The 20,580-nt window shown below is 44.8% G+C and overlaps 2 protein-coding genes across 2 annotated transcripts in view; both read right to left on the reverse strand.

The window, feature by feature from the left end:
* The window catches only part of LOC102386980 (thyrotropin-releasing hormone receptor-like), a 92,735-nt gene extending 78,006 nt beyond the window's left edge, over positions 1–14,729 (reverse strand). The window contains exon 1 of the mRNA XM_025191986.1: positions 14,682–14,729. Within this exon, the coding sequence (XP_025047771.1) occupies positions 14,682–14,729 (48 nt within the window). The remainder of the gene's footprint in view (positions 1–14,681) is intronic.
* A 382-nt stretch (positions 14,730–15,111) lies between these two features.
* Positions 15,112–20,511, reverse strand: OCSTAMP (osteoclast stimulatory transmembrane protein). Its single transcript, XM_006016729.2, has 3 exons — positions 20,381–20,511; positions 17,772–18,816; positions 15,112–15,914 (listed from the first exon to the last, which is right to left on the reverse strand). Exons 1-3 carry the CDS (start codon positions 20,401–20,403, stop codon positions 15,561–15,563), a joined length of 1,422 nt encoding a protein of 473 aa, XP_006016791.1. The 5' UTR covers positions 20,404–20,511; the 3' UTR covers positions 15,112–15,560.
* Positions 20,512–20,580: the final 69 nt, after the last annotated feature.

Here is a 20,580-nt window from a genome sequence, read left to right on the forward strand (position 1 = left end):
ACCCTCTCCAGGTTATCCACATCCCTCTTGAAGTGTGGTGCCCAGAATAGCACGCAGTACTCCAACTGCGGTCTGACCAGCGCCTGATAGAGGGGAAGTATCACCTCCTTGGACCTATTCTTCATGCATCTGCTGATGCACGATAAAGTGCCATTGGCTTTTTTGATGGCTTCGTCACACTGCCGACTCATGTTCATTTTGGAGTCCACTAGGACTCCAAGATCCCTTTCCACTTCCGTGCCACCCAGCAGGTCATTCCCTAGGCTGTAGGTGTGCTGGACATTTTTCCTCCCTAGGTGCAGCACTTTGCATTTCTCCTTGTTGAACTGCATTCTGTTGTTTTCCGCCCACTTGTCTAACCTGTTCAGATCTGCTTGCAGCTGTTCCCTGCCCTCCGGCGTGTCCACTTCTCCCCATAGCTTTGTGTCATCCACAAACTTGGACAGAGTACACTTCACTCCCTCATCCAAGTCGCTGATGAAGACATTAAAGAGTATTGGTCCAAAGACCGAACCCTGCGGGACCCCACTGCCCACACCCTTCCAGGTCGAAACCAACCCATCCACCATGACTCTCTGGGTGCGACCCTCTAGCCAATTCGCCTACTACTACCACTCTCTGGGTGCAACCACTAAGCCAATTTGCCACCCACCGGACCATTTAAACATCTCTGTCACAGCTTCTTAATTTATTTATGAGAATGGGATGAGATACCATATTGAAGGCCTTGCTAAAATCCAAGAAAATGACATCCACCTCTACCCCTGCGTCTAAGCATTTTGTGACCCTGTCATAAAACGAAACCATATTGGTCAGGCATGATCTACCTGCTACAAATCCATGCTGGTTTCCAAGGATGGAGGTGAGACTGAGTGGCCTATAATTACGCAGATCCCCCTTCCTCCCCTTCTTGAAAATAGGGACCACATTGGCCCTTTTCCCATCCTCTGGGACCTGACCCGAGTAACCTGAGCACTCAGACAGCTATGCCAGTGGTTCTGCTATGACACCAATCAATTCCTTCAGTAGCTCGTCCGGGCCTGCTGATTTAAACACATCCAGTCCATCCAAGTGACTCTGCACCAAGTCAGCGTTGACAGTTGGTGGACTGGTGTCCATCTGATGCCCATCTAAGAACCCATTAGGAGACTTATCTTGACCCCTGTTCAAGAACACTTAAACAAAAAAACTTATTGAATAGCTCAGCCTTGTCCCCCATCTGTCACTAATTGCTCCTCCTTGTTCAGTAGGGCTCCTATGCTGCCCTGCACCTTCCTTTTACTCCCTACATACCTAAAAAAAGACTTTTTGTTGTCTTTAGTTTGTGTTGCCAGCCTCAGCTCTTGTAGTTGCTTTGGCCTTTCTAACTGCCTCCCTGCAAGTGCAGGCCAGGTAGGTATACTCCTCCTTGGTAGATTCTCCCTGTTTCCACTACCTGTATGCCTCTCTTTTTGCCCTTAGGCTCCCCTGGATATCTCTGTTTAGCCATGGAAGTTTTTTGGCCCTTTTCCCCCCTTTCCCTCATGCTGGCATCATCTCCCTTTGCACCAAAGGATTGCTTCCTTCAGGAACAACCACCCTTCCTGGACTCCCATCTTTCCAATACTCCTATCCTGCAGTGCATCATTGACTAAACTCCTAAGCACACTGAAGTTAGCCTTCCTAAAGTCAAGCACTTCCACCCTATTAGTTATCTTACCCATCCTACACCGTATGGTGAATTCAATTGATTGGTGGTCACTGTCCCCAAGGTGACCAAGAATCTGCAGCTCCCCTATCAGGTCCTCCCGTAGCCAACACCAAGTCCAGTAAGACATTCCCCATAGTGGGACTGTATGCCTCCTGCATTAGGTGAAGGTGGGATGGGGAGGCAGGGCATGGAGAGAGTCTAGAACCTACAAACTGCGAGACATGCAACAGTACATCCCAGGTAAGTACTAAGTTCTCTTCCTCTCTCTGGTTTTTGTACAAATAGGATAACAACTCACCCATCTCATGGAGCATTATGAAGCTTAATGAATTGTAAAGAGCTCTGAGATTCCCTGGGGGACGGGGATAAGCATGAAGCAAAAGTTTTAAGGAGAGATTTCCACTTCCTGGATTCCTTATGGTTCTGCCTGGCAGCGTGCCACATGAGATATAACTCATCTTTAAGGAAAACAAGACTGACAGTAGCAATAAAGAGATGTGCTGCTCAAGAAAAAGGTTTGCAGGCCCAGTAGACTCAATTTTATTGGGCTTTTAAAACATTTTTTGCAGAAGCAGAACAGCAAATTAACTGCAATAAAGTGAAGTGGGATCTCATGTGGGCTGGAGATGTTATCAGCTGAACTAGAAATCCTTTCCCATGGCATATTTCTTGTAGGCCTGTAAAATGTTACCACTGTGCCTGGCACATAGCCCACCCACATTACTTAAGACATCCAGATCCTGGTGATTGGAATGAGCTCCCCCAGGGCAGGTAGTCAATAGTCATCTCACTGCTGTCACTCGCCCACGGCCTTCTGAAAGGCCTTCAGAAGCAGAGCACGCTGCTGGGGCACTCAGGAATTGCCCTAGGTCTGAGATGCTAGAAAGGGAGTTTGTTCCTTGCCTTTGTATGATGAAACATGGGCTTCTATCGCCTATGCCCAGCTCTCTTGCCCCTAAAGCTACATACCACCATGTGCTAACCACACCTGCTGCCAATGTTCAGTCTCCCACTGTCAGTTTGTCTTGTGGGTCTCCCTTGAAATATTAATTTTAGGGAGAGATAAGCCTAAGTCCATTTATTCTGACAGTTATATCCCACAGCTCAGTTTTCCTCAGGCAAAGCCAACTGACTTCATGCCTTCAGTTGACAGCCTCAGGGCAAAAGGGCAAATTGCATGCAAAACTGCTGGCATTTGTGACCACTGATTTCCCTGAAAACTGCATCATTTTTCAGTCGTGGGGACAGCAGTCAGGACTCCCAAATCATATTTAATATTTTTGTTTAGCTTTCTCTCACAAATCCTCAATTCCTCCAACCACAGCTCCTCACACTACAGGCATTGTCTGCCAAACCAAATATCTGGAGGCAACCATGTTTAATTGGAAACGTGATTTAACAGTGCTATGTTCAGATCAAAATCTGACTCAGAATCTGTTTTCTTTATTATTTTTAATTCATTTTCCACTGACCTGTTGGATGGGGCAAAAGGAAGGACCTTATCAGGAGGCCTAGCTAGCGGTCTAGCAATTGCATGTCTAAACACAACTTGCACTGCAAAACGCAGGCCCACGAAAATGCTGCCCGCTGTCAGACATCGCTGTGTCAGCAAAAATAAATGTGATGTGCACAATTGCCTGTGTAGCATGCATATCCTCAGGAAGGCTCTCTCAGGAAGAGACGACGAATATTCTAAAATAAAGTCACCGTCTTTTTTGTGGCATTTTGGCTTTTTAACCTTGTCCAAAGTGTCAGGGCCCTGGCTAACATCCATAAGCTTCATTCTGAACTTCTGCCATTTAGTACCAGGAATGCAATAAATTAAGCAAATACCCTGAGTGGAAGGAGTTAAAAGTCCTGACAGAGCTGAGTTTTTAGAAATGGTTTAACCGGTGCTTCACTCTATCTGTAAGCAATGGTGCCCGCAGGAAGGGAGGCCAAAGGGTAGCTTTATTTTTTACACCAGCTGGGCCAAAGCACTCAGTGTTTTTAACAGCTTTCACTTAACTCAGACAGAAGAGACTTTTGAGGAGTGTGGTGTGTCTGGCAAATTGAAACATCTGTGGCTGCTGGCCAGGCTCGGCACGGCAGAATCGCTGTGACTACAGCCCCGGGAGGCCCCCAAGGCCCCACGTAAGGCTGCTGGGGCTAGCCCAGTGCTGTCCCCAGCTCCCCATCCCCACCTGGGGCAACTTGCCATGTGCCAAAGTTTGCGTGGCATGGGTGTTCCCCAGGGATCAGTAGTGGGGGCGCAAGATGCCTCCATTAGGGCTGTGCAAAGCTTCAGATCATGATTCAGATTTGGAAATGATTTGGATGATTCAGAGGCTGAATCTATGAATCTGAATTGAATTGCTGGCTTCTTTAGGCTTTCTGAATTGATTTGGAGCTTCCGAATCTCTTTGGAAAAGATTCGGAGCCAATTTGGTGATTCAGCCATAGAGTATAATGGGGAATCAATTAAATATCTATAACTGTGTTGGTTTTTGTCTTATTTGGATGAAACTTGCTGAGGTGGTAGCCTCTGCTGAGAGATAGATGTCTACCAAGCTTCAAGTATATAGGTGTAGGGGTTCAGGAGGAAATGCACCCCAAATTCTTGAAAGCAAAACTCATGTCCTGTGTATATGTTACACTACAGTGGGTGAAAGCTGCAGGGGTAGTGGCCCCTGGTGAGGCCACAAAGCCTGACAAGTTTCAAGAAGATCAGTGCAGGAGTTTTGGGGGGAACTTCATCTCAAGCTGTGGGCAAGCAAAACTCATGACATGGGTGACACTGTGTGTGTTAAGGTGCAGCAGGGTGAAAGCTGCAGGGATGGTGGCCCCTACTGCAGCCGCAAAGCCTGCCAGCTGTCACAGAGATACGTGCAAGGGGGTTCTGGGGCCCTGCACCTCTGGCTGCTAACAGACAAAACTCGTGACATGGTGCTTGTGGGACTGACTGTCTCTGCCTTGGAGATGTTGATTGTCTGTATTGATTATTTCCTTTCCTTAGTCTGCAGCTTTGTAGGTGTTAATTGTTGCTAATTAACTGGCTACATTAGCTAGCTACTGTGTATTGAGCTGGCCCCTGAGTGACTCGTGATTGATTGGTAACTGGTAACACAGTAGCTTAGCAGCCAGGCCTGCAGTAATGTCTCCCCCCCAGCCCCAAGACAGAGACAGTCAGTTGCACAAGCACCCATGACACGAGTTTTGTCTGTCACCAGCTAGAGGTGCAGGGCCCCAGAACCCAGAAGCCCTGCACCGATCTCCTCAACAGCTGGCAGGCGTCGTGGTCTCAGCAGGGCCCACCATCCCTGCAGTTTTCACCCTGCTGCGCCTTAACACACACAGTGTCACTCATGTCACGAGTTTTGCTTGGCTGCAGCTTGAGGTACAGTTCCCCCCAAACCCCTGCACCAATCTTCTTGGAACTTGGCAGGCTTTGTGGCCTCACCAGGGGCCACCACCCCTGCAGCTTTCACCCCACTGTAGTGTAATACATACACGTGACATGAGTTTTGCTTTCAAGAATTTGGGGTGCAGTTCCCCCTGCACACCTGCATTGATCTTCTTGAAACTTAGTAGCTTTATGCTCTCAGCAGAGGCTACCACCCCTGCAAGTTTCATCCAAATCACACAAAAAACAACAAAGTTATAGATATTTAATTGATTCTCCATTATACCCTATGGTCAGATCTCAGAGCGGGCTCCGAAGCTTCAGAGCTGTTTCAGCTGGATCGAAGCAGAAACCCAGTCCGGAGCTCCGAATCGGATTGCTGGTATCCAAAGCAGCCAGATCCGAAGCTGGATCGAATAGCTGCCCACTCGCACAGGTCTAGTGTCCGTGCAAGTCTGAATGTGCCCAGACGTCCACACATATCTGGATGTGCCCAGAATGTCCTGATAACATTTGAACTCTGAGTCACTTCTGTGAAATTTCATCAGGTTTCGTAACATGACTAGCCAAGATTCTGGCCAGACAGCTAGAGATTCTGGCTTAATCAGATGTCACAGTCACTATTATGCAAGTCCCTGCCTTGCACAACATGTACTGATGGGTTTGATGTGGCGTAGTTAATATCTAGCACAGATTACCCCACTTCGCTTCTTTAGGGGCAAAGCAGGGTTTGAGATATATTGATATCCTTGGTTAATGGATCTTCATATGACAGGATCCATTAGCTACATGGATCAAATAACTTTCCAAAAGCTGGTTCCAACTGGCACATATTCCTCCTTAGACCAGCAAAGGACTTAGGTGGTAAGGAGCAGACAGGAAGAAAAGGAATTCTGCGTTCTTTGATGTAGACTGATGTTCCACTTGACACTCAACCACAGTGGTAAAGAAACATATAACTAGAACCAAGCCAATTAGGGTCAAAGAATAATTAGTGTCCTCTGTCACTGGCAGTTATTACTAGGAGTAGAGCTAGCCACCTTGCAAGGTAGTGGTTTCACATAATATAAACATATCTAATCTGGGAAGGTTTTATGGTTGCACTAACCTAGGCTATGAGAGACATGGGTTCAAATCTCTGTTCACAATCTTTCTGTGTGGTTTCGAGCAGATTTTTACAGATATTAAGGTCCTGAAGACAATAGGAATTAGTCACCTAAACACTTTTTTAAAGAAGTCCTGAGCTTAATATTATTCTGTGTCCGTTCCCCACCTGTACAGTGTAGAGAATAGCGCTGCCCTACCTCACAGAGGTGTTAAGTGGATAAATGCTTTAGAGACTGAAGTACATAGACACCCTGGTAATAGGGGCTATATATGTAACACAGAGAGATGGACGTATTGATATATCCTTTCAGACAATTACAAGGTTTGATTACTTAATCCAATACTTGTATTCCATTGAATTCTACTGTCTAGACTGACAAAGGTCCTAGGGTTAGTCCTTAGAAGAAAAAAGCCCAGTTTGAGCTGATAGAAGTTTTAAAGCTGAAAAGGGACAACTGATATGGGTAGGTGCCCAATGCCCATTGTTTAAAGGCTCGGGAGAGCTCTGCTAACCTGACTGGATCTCTGCATGTCCTTTCACAGCATCTATGAAGTAAGCTGTGGCTCAACAGCAGCACGTGCATATTTGATTCAGTTAGTCTATAAAGTGTACCTCTACCCTGCCTTTTGCCTGACTTCAGATTAACAGAACTAACTACCTTTCTCTGGATCAATGAGATGGTTAGTGAGTTTCCTGACATCAAGTCTAGAGAACTATAATCAAAAGAGTTGAGGATTTTACTAAGAAGCAAGGCAGGGTCTTATAGGAGAAAATGCAAAGCATCCAATCATTCCTAAATACCATGCCAACTTGCAGCCCCAGAAACTGGCACATGAAGCAAAGGGGATTTCCAACTTTTATATCGAAAATCATGGAATCACAAGTCAATGAACCAAAGAGAGAGAACAGGTAAAAGGTAAAGAAACATCAGCAGTATTGCCAACCCCACCGTACCAAAAACCATGAGACAAACTCTTAAAAATCAAGAGATTGGCACATAAATCATGAAATGCTATTTTTGAAGTGTGTGTGTATATGGGGGTGTGATTTGTGAAGGTGTTGGGGGCTGTGGGGGTGTGTGTGGGGTGTGTAGCCTGGAACAGGGGGTCCCCACACACCCGGGCAGGATGTGGGGTACCATGGATCAGGAGTGAGAAGCAGCAGTAGGGCTAGGCAGGCTGTGGCTTGGGAGTGAGAGGCAGACACACAGAGACACAGACACACAGACAGACACAGAGCACCCAGCTGGTAAGTGGAGGGGAAGGGGCAGGGGGAGAGGGAAGGGATGTGGAGGGTGGGAGATTAAGGCCCCTGCAGCGAGGGAGGGAGTGGGGCAGGAGCAGGGGCAGGAGTGAATGGGGCCCCGGGGCTGGGGCAAGTTGTCCAGAGGCACGGCTCCATGCAGCAGTGCACACCCCTGGGGGAAACATGGGGGCACGTGTCCTTCATGGGACAGAGGTGGGCTGCCCACTGTGGGCTGGGGCTCTGTGCCTTGCCCCAGGAGCTCAGCCACACAATGCCATTGCCACCTATCAGGCGGGCAGGAGACATGGGACATGCCGGCTGTGCGGCACATTCCCTGCCCACCCAGCAGCAGGAGGCACACAGGGGTTGCACAGCTGAGCTCCTGGGGCAAGGCAGGGTATAATTCTGTGCCCATCCAGATTATAGACTGTGCATGCACATAATTATCTTGGTGCATATAATTACCAGTATACATTTTAGCTCAGAAAGGGTATATGGGATTTTAATCATGCTCAAAATGTAATGAATATTGCCACTGTTTTTTGCATTAATATAAGGAAGATAAATAAGGCCAAGGGGGAAAAAATGATCCACACTTTTTTTTCAAACAAACAAAAAACATTGTGTGTTGGAGCCGAGGTTTTATCCCATTCCTGATTTAATGGCAGAAAAAACTGAAGTTGCTACTTCAGCCATTGTAGATTGGCAATGGGAGGAAGGTCAGACTTAAGCAGCTGATGGAGTTCGACATCTGCTTGGTCAGAATCGAGATGCACATTGTTAATAAGCTATTGGTTTATTTTCTGTTTTCTTGCTTCCTAGCAGTAACAGCTCATAACTTGTTGTTTTTAATTTGTGTTGTCAGCCTCGCTTTGGCAAAGATACAGGAAGCTGAAAAGGACAAATGCATTTTCATTTGTATGTCCTTGATCAGCTGGACACATGTTTTGCAACACACACCTGCAGTCTGTTGTGAATGAAAACTCCAGCTCTTAGGTACAGGAAATACATCTGATTCTTGGCTTATTTGTTCTGTTTTTTCCAGTTGAGGCTGATCTGCTGCATACATCTCTTTAGTTATCTGCCCCCATGTTCCTCTGGAACAACTTTCTCTGCCTCTGAGCATCCTGACTCTTCCAACCTTAATCCTAGATTTATTTCCTCTCCCTGTCTTCTCTCCCCATGCTTGAACCAGATGCCCTCATACGACCCTCCTTCTGCCTTTGTTTCAGGCATCAAACACATCTGAATGTTGGGACTTGGGTCAGTCTCTGAACTTAATCAAATGCCCATCTCTGGGCCTCCTCCCTTCCTTTTGCCATTCACCCTCTTCTAAACTGGCCATTACAGTCAACCTCTCCCAGTCCTACTCCATCTACAGATCTTGTCTGCAGGGTATAGTGTTACTTGTCTATTCTCTACATGTTGGCTGGGACAGAGAACAATTGGGAGGCCATTTTCTCTGAATGATCCTCTGCAAAAACAGTTGGAAGGTATGCAATGTTCCATTCTTAAACAGTAGCTAAGAGGCTAATATGCACTTCTTATGGAGAAGCTAAACCTCCTACCAGCAAAGACTATAAAGCAAAGTGCTTATCAGACCTCAATATGCTAATGTGGTGGCTTCTAGTTTGAAAGGAATCATCTTCCTTCACAGGTGTTCCAGTTGTTGGCTCCAGGGAAGTTCAGCTTGTTCAAGGGAGCATGAAGAAATCTCCGGCTCACAAATGCAGGAGAGCTTGGAGCATTTTATAAAGAAGCCCCCAAATCAAAGCCCTTGATTGTTCAAGAGGCAAAAAGGCACTTGAATTAAACGTGGGAACCGAGCAGAGCTGAAAACCGCTTGGAGATGAATACATTGGCTCTTTCGTTAGGTAGCTCCTGAAAAACTACTGTTTTGTTTCACCTATGTCAGGAACTGAAAGAGTTGGTTGCATCTGGCTCCAGCTGCCACTTCACTTCTGCAATTTAATCTCATTAAAGTGCATTATGGCAAATAATTACCTTAATGAAGACTCTGAAGGAAGAAAGGAGAGAAAGAGTTGAGACTGAAGAAATGGAGTCTGCACAATTGCTTCATTATAATTTACCTGCATCTTCTCCTACCTCTTGGTGAAGTCAGCTGTTCCCAGAAGAAAAATGTGATGTTGTACATCCTCTTCTCAGATTCATACAGCCCAGGGACCTGTGCAATTAGGACCAACAAGGAAGAGACTGTAATTCCCAGGATGTACATTTGAAATGGCAAAACTTTAAAAAAAACGGTGACTGGTACACAACCATCTGTTCAACAATATCTGCCACTGGACACCACCAAACTGATTCACTGGCTCCATGCGCAATCCTAAATCAATTGCAAGGGCTGAATACTCACTTTCAAACCATTAAGATCTTTTGTAATACCAGTGTAACTCTTCTGCCAGGCACCGGTTGGCAGCAAGAAGGGTTGGGTTCAAATTTTGAGGTACCCAATCGGTTTTCACTGTGGCTCATGCCCCCACCCAGACATCTAGGATCACTGCATTTGGCTGGGGCAGCCCACATCAACAAAACCTTCTCCTCACAAGCAGTAGAAACACAAAAGGACAGAATTATTACAGGTAACAAAGGCAAAGAAAACAAAGGAAACACCAAAGGCAATTCAAACACTCTTAAGTATAAGGTATAGTCTCTAGCTTGCACCCCCCTTTGGGGAGACTCCATCCATGCCCGGGCAGTCTTGGACATGTGATCTCACCCAAAGGATTAGTTCTGGAGGCCTGCACCCCTATACCTGCCACTCAGCAACAGGCTGGACAGGACGGCCCACACCAGAAAGGCCTATGAGCTGCTCCTTGGGGAGTTTTTAGCAAGCATAGGTCCTTCTGTGATGCAAGGTGCCCCACATTGCTCCCTGGCAAGCTGTAGGGCACTGATCTCCACTTCCATGTGGTGGCTTTAAGGGGGTGCTTGTAGCTTCAGTCATCATACTACACCCCCAAAATTCTTAGCACCAATCACACAGCTCTGCTTTGGCGGAAAAGCTGCAAAAAGAACTCAGAGGCCATGACCAGATGAGCACAGATATTTGTTTCTCCATAAGGTTTGGGCAGGGAAGGGATGCTGACGGGGGCAGCTCCACCCCAGCCAGGCAGACCCGGGCTAGGATCCCAGGGAGAAAGGAGAGGGAGCGGGGAATAACCCCCCTCCCTGCCCCATTCTCTTTAGGGGGCCATGCCAGGCTGGTGTCTGGCCATCCCCCACCCCTGCTCTGGCTAGAGAGCAGAGGGGCAGGGCCAGCTCTCTTCACTGAAGCAGACAGCACAGCCCAGCCCAGGGCTGCAGGGCATGTTGGGATATTGGGGGACTGATTTAACTTAAACCAGGAAGGGGTCTGGGACAGAAGTTCCATAAACTGGTTTGATCCAAATCAGGTAAGTCTGATACTACATTCATAGATTCATAGATTGTACGGGGCTGGAAGGGATCTCGCAAGATCATCGGGTCCAGCCCCCTGCACTAGGCAGGAAAGATAACTGGAGTCAGGTGACCCAGTTAGGTGACCATCCAGTCTCCTCTTGAAGATTTCCAGGGTAGGCGATTGCACCAGCTCTGGAGGGAGTTTATTCTACAGTCTGGACACCCTAGCTGTAAAGAAGAACTTGACTATCATATTCATGTTTGCCAATCCTTCTCCACCAAGTAAAGGTTTTAGTATTAACTGTTGTAATATGGAGGCAGGAGTCAGTCATCAGTATATGGCATTTACTGTATCATAGATGGTAAATTAGAAATAATTTGATCCCAACAAATTGCTGACTTTAAGAAAATTTTAAGTATTAATCTGCACTGAAATAGCTGTATAATGTATTCCTTATTCAACCCAAAGGACCAAATGCAAAAAGGCATAAATCCAGAGAATAGTATCTTTACTCAACTTCAAGAGATCTCAACTGAAAGCACAGTTCTGCCCCAGGACAAATAGTTCTCTTATCAGCAATGTAATTCAAGATTGCAAGACATTCCTTTGCAGAATAACTTTGTGTTACAGTAGTGGCTTGCTGCCTCATTGCGACTGTATGGGAACCAGGTTTATCTTAAACCAGTTTGGGCCATTTTGAAACTGGTTTATGTGCACTGAACTTCTGTTTTGTTACAGGCTTAAATCAGTTTCTGATCACTTAGACCAGTTTATGTGTAACTTCTGTCCCTAGCCTGAGACTCTCTCTCTCTCCCTTTACCTGAGGCTTTCCCTTCATGCTGGCTCCTTTGGTTGAGGCACTTCTCTAGGATCCTCCTCCCACACCAGCTCCAGCCAGCCCCTATTTCCTATGTATGTGGCATGACATCAGCTTAGCTTTCCCAATCAGGGCTTGTCCTGCTTCCATGCGCCTCTCTTATCCAATTAGTTTAAAAGAACACTGCCCAGTCTAGCCAATCAGGCTAGGGAAAGGGCCAAAACAAAGGGTCCTTCCTGCCTACCTTGTTCAGACAGCATGCTTCTTTTCAGATTAACAAGCAGACAAGATACAGCAAAGCAGACACATATTAAACATGGTCATATTCAGACTAAAACAATATTTACAGCAACATGAAACTAGAACCCATTTTGCAATACAAAACTTTTTTTGGGCTCCACAATTCAAAAAGGATGTGGAGAAGCTTGAGAGAGTCCAGAGAAGAGCTATGCACATGATCAGAGGTCAGGAAAACAGACCCTATGATGACAGGCTGAGAGCTACGGGACTCTTTAGCCTGGAAAAGCGCAATGCTCAGGGGTCATATGATGGCCACCTATAAGTTTATCAGCGGGAACGTTTGTTCACCAGAGCGCCCCAAGGGATGACGAGGTTGAACGGTTATAAACTACTGCAAGACCATTTCAGGCTGGACATAAGAATTTCTTTACTGTCCGAGCCCCCAAGGTCTGGAATAGCCTGCCATCAGAGGTGGTTCAAGCGCCTACATTGAACTTCCTCAAGAAAAAGTTGGATGCTTATCTTGCTGAGATCCTATGACCCCAGCTGACTTCCTGCCTTTGGGCAGGGGCCTGGACTCAATGATCTTCTGAGGTCCCTTCCAGCCCTAATGTCTATGAAATCTATGAACTGCTTGTACATTTTGTGCATGTTACACCAGGGAGCCATCTCACCCCGTATGATGATCACTTCCCACTCCTGCTGTATTCTTCAGGAACAATGGAGTTTGGGGCCTCAGAAGTAGGACTACTTTATATAGGACATGAATCTTTTTTGGTGTCTGATTCATAAAGATGGTAACACATGGAAAAGAGCTTAGGTTGTTTGTGGACATTGGCTCTTAGAGAAACAAATGTAAACTCCATTTTCACAAGCACAACCACAAATAGAGCTCTGCCTACAATTGAGTCTTCATTTCACAGGAATATAAAGGGCAGGGGGGAAGGGGTAGAGAGGAGGGGGCACAGATTTCACCTTGGTTTGACCCAAAATGGACATATTTTGGGTTTCTCTGCAAAATGAAGATGATGAGGGTCGAAGGGGGAGTTGAACAGAGTACTTTGTTTGATCTCTAAGCATTTTCTTTGTTTTCAGGTGTTTATCCCAGGAGAGTTTGTTTTTTGGTTATGATAACATCCTGCTAGAACTTGCTAGTACTGCTGTGTTACTGATCCTGGTTTGTGGCATGGTATATTTAACCTGTGAGGATGAAGTTTTCAAAGGCATGATGAGCTGGGTGCTTCACTTCCTTTGAAAGCAAATGGAAATTACTAGCCTGATTGCAATTTGTGCTTTTCAGGGTGTCCTCCTATTACCTTTTGTATTTTATAGACATCAAATATAATAATGATAAGAAAGACTAATAAGAAGAAACCATATGGGCAGACTGGAATCCTAGGCTTGGCTCCATTACCTATAACAGAAAGAGCCAGAAGGCAGCTCACCAAACATTTTTAAAAGAAAGTATCCCTTTTTTTGTAATAAACCCATAGATATATGGCAAGTGAGAAGTGGGAAGCAGTATGTATACAAGTTACAGATTGCTAGGCATGCTTTGATCATTTTTCTGGCAGAATCAGCTGTGAAATGCTCTCTTCTCAGGATGAGTTAATAGAATAAATGCATTTTAATTCAGCCTTTTAAAACCTCACCTTGAAATTTCAGGCTTCAGTAAATTTTCCCAAGTGATGCTGCAAGTTCCTGCTCCCACTAATTTCCTGGTGCGCTGTATGAACGCAGCCAAGGCAAACAATAGAATCTGCCCACTTGTGTCATTCATCCATGACATCTAATTATTCTCCCTTGTCACCTGCCTCCAATATTGGCTTCCTACTCTGCATTTTTACTCTTCCACATCGAGTACTTTCAGAAACCCTTGCACCTCCCCATCAGCACAGAAAAAACAGTGAAATCTAAAGCATAACCAGAAAGAGTTAAAACTGATCTGGAATTACAAGCTCCAGGGTCCCTTTTAAAATATGTACAACAAATTTCCAAGTTCTCCTCTCCACCAACACTAACAGGTCCTTTAATATTTTGCAGTGTACAATTGTTTGTCATCTCTTCTATTTCCCCCGCACACACACACACACACACACACACACACACACACACACACACACACACACACACACACACACACACACACACACACACACACACACACACACACACACACACACACACACACACACACACACACACACACACACACACACACACACACACGCCCATGTCTCATTAGAGGCCCCACAGGGATGGGCTATAAGCTTACTTTCCACAGGAAAGTTACCCAGTTGTCATTATTGAGAAGCTCTTTAAAATCTAGTTATAACATAATTACTCCAGTTGTTTTCTATTAGACTGAGTCTATTTTAATGTTTTTACCCTCCTGGGAAACACAGTCATTTCAATACTAATAATGCATTATGGTATTGCCTCTGAGTAAAAGCCCTCAACTTAAAATCTCTATAACTATACACTACAAATAATTCCTTTCAGTCACACCTTTTTTAGTATGTTTTATATATTAGGATAAATTATGCCCAAGTGCAGAGGTAGGAAGCCCCTGGGACTTTTAGTTGGAGTTGGTCTGTGCTGTGAAACTGAAAAAAGGAATCAGCCAGAGATTCAACTGGGAAGAAGGAAAGCTGTCAAAGTACAGATCTCTGGGCATTCAGAGCAGGTTTGGCAGGCTTGTCTGGGTTTCTCCACCCTGTGTGAACTAGCTGTTTGCTCCAACAGCATCCTCTACACAATCACTTCACCTTAGCTTCACACCTCGCCTCCCCCTCTTACCTGCTTCTCCCCAGTCCCATCAACTTCATCCCTCTTCTCTTCATTCATCATACAATTTAAGTGACCCCTCCTAAGTAACTCCTGCCCTGCCAAAAAAATAATGGATCTAATAGGCCATTTGCTGCCATCACGTTGCTCACTCTGCTTGTGTCTTATACTTCATCCCTATCTCTGAGTTTACCAAGAGTACAAAGCACTCATCATCATTCTCTTTATGTAATCCAACCATGACTAGCGTGGGACAACATCACTCAGAGTGAAGAATATGTCATACCTGTACATTTCCAGCATATTTTATGCCAATACCAACCATTGGGCAGGATGTTACTTGTTTCCACATATAGATCAATAAAGTGTCAGGCATTTTCTCACATTCATCATTTTTAACTTGACATAGTACATGTGAAACACTGAAATATAACTCAATAAATACATAGGTATGGGCAAAATCAGCATTATATTTTACACAATCTAATCCCAGGCCATTTTATAAGCCTCAAATTTTGCTTTTCTTTACATCTTTGTGACCTGACCCTTTTCTAAATAAAATATGCAATCTTGTTTTTACATTTTTGCAGGGTCTGGGGTCAAATTTTATCTTCATCAAAATAACCTTAGAAATTTGAAAATGCTGATTTTTTTTTGTAATAGGATCATTTTTGTTGTAAAACAGTCTTATTAAGTTGAGCAAAAATAAATATGTAAGATTTACAAAACATAACATTTTCAGATTTTGTCATTCCTTTCCACATCCCTAATTCGGACTCAGAAAACAAAACCCAAGCTGCATTATCCAAGATGCAATTGTTGTGGAATCATAGTTCAAGTATCTCATTAGCTCCTGTCATGATACCCTAGATGTTCCAGCTTGCAGGATCTTTATAAAGCTGCTGTCCTTTCTGAAAATGCTTCCTGCTCCTTTTTCTTGTGTGTCCTTAATAGCTTGTTATAGAGGTAATAAACTCTTTGCTCTTCTTGGCTCTCAAAGAAGGAGGCTGAGATTTTTCGGCACAAGCGGTGTGCATAGGTTTCCAGAAATATCATGGCATATATAATGCAAAAGAGCAGTCCAACAACAAGCGCCACAGAGTTATTAGGTGGGCTAGGCGGTTTCCTAGTGCAGTCAGCAGAAACAAAGGTCAGATTCTGATGGTAACTTCTTTGAAAGTCTATAGCCGTTGGTCCTCCATAAAGGAAAAGACTTGAGAGAAAGGGCACAATGTTTACTTTGGCCTGAAACAAAGAAAATAAAAGCTTCAACAGAAATCTTAACAAGTAATTTGGCCATTACAAAATATCACTTTGTCAATGGGAAATCACCATTATACTTTATGCAGGTTCACTGAGATTAGGAGATTAAAATGTATACATTTTGGGCTGTGACTGAAAATGATAATATGCTTATGTGGGCATACTATGGCAGCGGTAGTTTACTCTTTAGCATGTGGGTTAAATAATTTCTCAGTCCATGAGTTTCTGGATATAAATTGTAATTGGATTTAATCACAAATGGCAGCTAGGAAAAAACAAGCTAGATGCATCATGAGATGATTATACTTGCTTCTGAAACATCCAGAAAAAGGGGAAGTGGGGGAAATATTAAAGCAAGAAGATTAGACAACAAGAAAGAAAAGAACACTGGAAAAGGATTTTAAATATATTGACACTGGAAAGGGTCCAAAAGGGCAAATGGGCCTAAACTGGAAAAAAAAAGTATTAAAAATAAAAGGAAAAGATCTAGCATATTTTGGGCATTGTATAATCATGATTTAACACTAGCCACTCTCTAAGGCAAGACATCACATGAGGTCTGAGGAAGTGCTGGGATCCTACTTTTTCAAGAGGAACAACTTAAGTACCTGTAGGTGTGTCTACACAAGATGCTTTACTGTGCAGGAGACTAATCTACTGTGCAGTAAAGTGGTACCATGTATATGTGCATGGCACTTACTGCACAGTAAATTAGCCTACTGTGCAGTTTGCTAGTACCTGTAAATACAGGCACTAGATTAACTGCACAGTAGTTACTGCACAGGAGTGCTTGTGTAGACACAGATGGGGAGCAAATTTACTCTTGGTCAGCTACACCAGTAGAGGGCCACAGGGGATGGGGGAGTTCTCTGTCCCTGGTCCTGGTGTTGCAGCCAATCAGAACTGGGATGGAGTCGCTCTCTGCCTAACACCCCCAACCCCCATCCTGGCACAAGCAGAGCAGTGTCAGGACTGGGGAGCTCTGCTTCCCCACTCAGGCAGGAGCTTGCTGGCAGTTGTCCTACTTGTGGGGCAGCTGCTGGTGAGCCCCCTGCTGGGCTGGGATTCCCAGGAGTGGGACAACTTCCAGTGAGCCCCATGCTGGGTGGGAAAGCTTTGCTGGGCACAGGACTTGCTGGCAGCTGTGTATCCTGATGTGCATGGGGTTGGGAGAGCAGTGCCAGCTGCAGCGGCAGGTGTCTCCTGGCCCCATGCACATCAGAACCCCTCCCAATGTGCACGGGGCTGGGAAACAACTGCTGCTGCAGCCAGCAGAGCTCTCCTGGCCCTGTGCTCATCGAGACCAGCCCCCGTGCTCCCTGCCTACCCCTTGGCTAGCATCCTGAGGGAGCCTGGAGCTCCTCCTAGCTGCCACAGGGCTGCAGAGTAGGGCTGCTCCCATTGGGAATGGATTTGGTTCCAAGAGGTTGCATATGTAGATGTGCTCCCAGGGAAGGCTTGCTGCGCAGTATTTTATTGATTACCTGCACAGTATTTTAGTGCACTGTAAACCTGTATTGCATTAATAGCACATGTAGATGCGCCCTGTGAGAATTGAGAGCATACAGCCCCTCAGAGGAAAGAGCAGGACTATGAAAAATGTGGCCTTATACAAATATATATATATGCTTTTGGAGTGTGCTTGGGGACCACTTTGTGTTTCAGATGTCACTGTCCTTCTGAAATTCATTCTATTTATCTAACTCAGACATTTAGCTTTAGCTGGTAATGAAAGCTGGGCATTCCTATATTTAATGACATGGACTAAGAACACTAGGACTGGTATTATTAGTAGTACTATTATTTGAACTATTGAACCTAGGAGCCCCAGTTACTTACATTATATTTTATGTTGAGAGTTACAGGCACTGTGGGAAGCTCAACCATCTCTTTCACTGCTGTGTCTGCCAAGTAGAAGGCAATGTGGTCTGTTGCTATGATCACCACTGTCAGCAGCAGCATCAAGGTGAGAAGCAGCATGCGCATGAGGCACACCATTGTTTCCTCCCGCGAAAGCTTCAGGCCAGTTGATTTGATAAGGTTTTTGGGCAAGCAGGCCAGCAGGTTGGTTGTTTCATTCTCCACAGCTAAACACTCCAGCTTCTTGGTGATATAAATGTTGTCAAATTGAAGGTTGGTGAGATAGCTTTTCAAATACCAAGCAGACTCAAAAAAAAGATAGGACATGAAGAAGCCAGCCACCACCCTGTTGCTTATGAGGACTGCACCCTTGACCAGCAGTTCAGTAGCAAAGAAATCTTCTTTTATCTTTTGACTAGCAAGGCCCAGCTGCTGCCTAATTACAGAGGTATTTCTATCCACAAGAAGCTGAAAAGGTCCATTCATGGGCTTCCAGACTAATAAGCTGTCAAAGACTGGTTTGATGTGGTGACCAAACTCCCAGGAAGCACTCCCCAACAGGGCAGTTGAATTCAGAAGACTCTCAGAGGAATTCTTACAAATGCACTTAATAACCTGCAGTATGGTTTTAATGTTTCCCATGATATTTGGTGTTATATTAACTGCCACAATCATGAAGCAGGTAGACAAGAGAAGCCTCCGGCCTTGTTTAGTACCTAGCGTAGGCACAATAATAGTGACCATGCAGCGGAAAGGATGCACCAAGAAAAGGGCCAATAGAAGCAGAAAACTGAAGAAAGCAGCAGTTGCAGCAGAGAGATGGGCTGGATACTCTAGTGAAGCAAACAACCAGTTGTAGAAGAGGCCACCTATTAAGGCTGTGATGCAGCAGCACTGCAGAAATAAGGCCAGGAGCTCATTGCAGCTGGACGGAACTGGCTTAGAGTAGGTAGACCATGCGGCTGACACGACTTCCTGTATCTTTGGAAACAGAACATCTTGGCAGTAGATCCAGCCTCTCCACCTGCACAAAAAGAACCAATGGATGCAATGATACAAACCAGAAGTCTGTGTAAAACAGTCAGGGAGAGGGGAGGCAGAGTAACATCCAGCACCAAACAGTCCATGACAGAAATAGGACAAAAAGACTCTGTCCAATGACTTTCCATTATTTTTCTGGGCACTGGGGAGGGCGTAAGGGCGAGGATACAGTAGCTGCAAGAATGTGGCTTCTTTGAAATGAAGTACTAACAGGTCTCCTTCATGCCTGTCTTTCCCTGAATGTAACTTGTTTCTCACTTCTGTCTCTCTCTACAGGCTGTAGAGCTTTACTTAGCATCTGGGACTTGGGAGACTTTCCTTCAAAACAGAACAGGAAAATCATAGAGAAGCAGGGCTGGAAAGGACCTCCAGAGGCCAACTAGTTCAACCCCCTGCCTGAGGCAGGATCCTCCCTATCCAAACTATTCCATACAAATCCTAATCTAAATGGTACATAAGACTACCCTCAACCCTGATGCAAGATAGACCTAACACCCCAACGTGCCACAGGTAAAGTAAGGGAACTATGGCAGCCAGTGTCCTACCTATATAAAATGTTGTCAATATATGCTCAAGAGATCCCAGGTAGAGGGTCACACCCCCCTGCCCCCAACAGAAGAAGGCAACCCCCCGCCCCCCCCCTACCATACAAATCTGACCATGGGGTAAAATTCCTTCCTGAACCCAAATATGGTCAAAATCTCAAAGTCTTTCTTGGAAGCTCAAAATTAGTAAATTGCAACTCACTAGCTCTTTCTTAAATATAATGTAGAATAATATTATACCTGGGCTGCAGGCTCTTTGGTACAAGGACAGTCTTTTTGCTTTTGTGTTAATACTTAGTATAATAGGGTGATAACCCATAACTGGAACTCCTGATACAGTAGTACAAATAATAGTACTACTAATAACATCGATCCTACAATTATTATAATTGAGCAAGGCAGATTCTCTTTAATTAGCCAATATTTGATTATAGTCTATGAAGGTAGACTAGGATCTTTTCTTCTTTATAACATAAAAAACCAGGGGACATTGAGTTAAAATGTGGCAAATTCCAAAGGCTAAAAGACAGTATCTTTTCACACAATACGTGCTCATGCCTAGAGAAAGTCATCAAAGATAAGAATTTCACAATATTCTAGAAGCATTGATTGAACATTTATATGAAAAGTAGGACTCCCCAGGATTAATAAAAGCAATCATTCTTGTAGCAGTGTTAAAACTTGTGTTCATGAAAAAGGCAGTGTCTAGCTGTTAGAGATGTGGATGAGATTTAGAGGGGAGCAGACTGCCCTGCACACTGTGGGCTCCATATACCCTTCCCTAAACCCATTGCTTGCCGGTCACTGGTGGAGACAGGGTTCTGGATTAAATGTCACATCTATTTTCTGCATCCTGTGACTCACATCAAACATAGCCCCTGTTATTCTTTGGGAAGAGCATTTTGAAAGAGCAATTTTGGAACAGCTTTTCCTTGAATGTTCTACAGATACCGTCAGTTTTGTAGACAGTGTGAGATTGAGATAAAAATGGATTCTACATACCTGCATCTGTGAAGATCCCCCATGCTCCACCATAAGTGCTCAGTGCTCCAGCAAAATCTCTTGCCACTTAGTACATTCAACAGGAAATCTCAGGCATGACTCTCAAGAGATACGGGCAGAAGAACCAGGACAGAAGATCAGCTGGGGCTAGAGGAATTTTAAAATCGTTCAAATCATTGTGAAGGCTGGGAATTCAAGGT

This window comes from Alligator sinensis, unplaced genomic scaffold, assembly GCF_000455745.1.
Source record: "Alligator sinensis unplaced genomic scaffold, ASM45574v1 scaffold76_1, whole genome shotgun sequence".
Lineage (NCBI taxonomy): Eukaryota > Metazoa > Chordata > Crocodylia > Alligatoridae > Alligator > Alligator sinensis.

Coding starts and splice junctions, on each gene's coding strand:
- OCSTAMP (XM_006016729.2), bottom strand. CDS start 20,403: ATGGGGGATCTTCACAGATGCAG. Junction 18,817..20,380: donor GGGGATCTTCACAGATGCAG/GTATGTAGAATC, acceptor CTTTTTGTGCAG/GTGGAGAGGCTGGATCTACT. Junction 15,915..17,771: donor CTCTCAACATAAAATATAAT/GTAAGTAACTGG, acceptor TCTTTGTTTCAG/GCCAAAGTAAACATTGTGCC.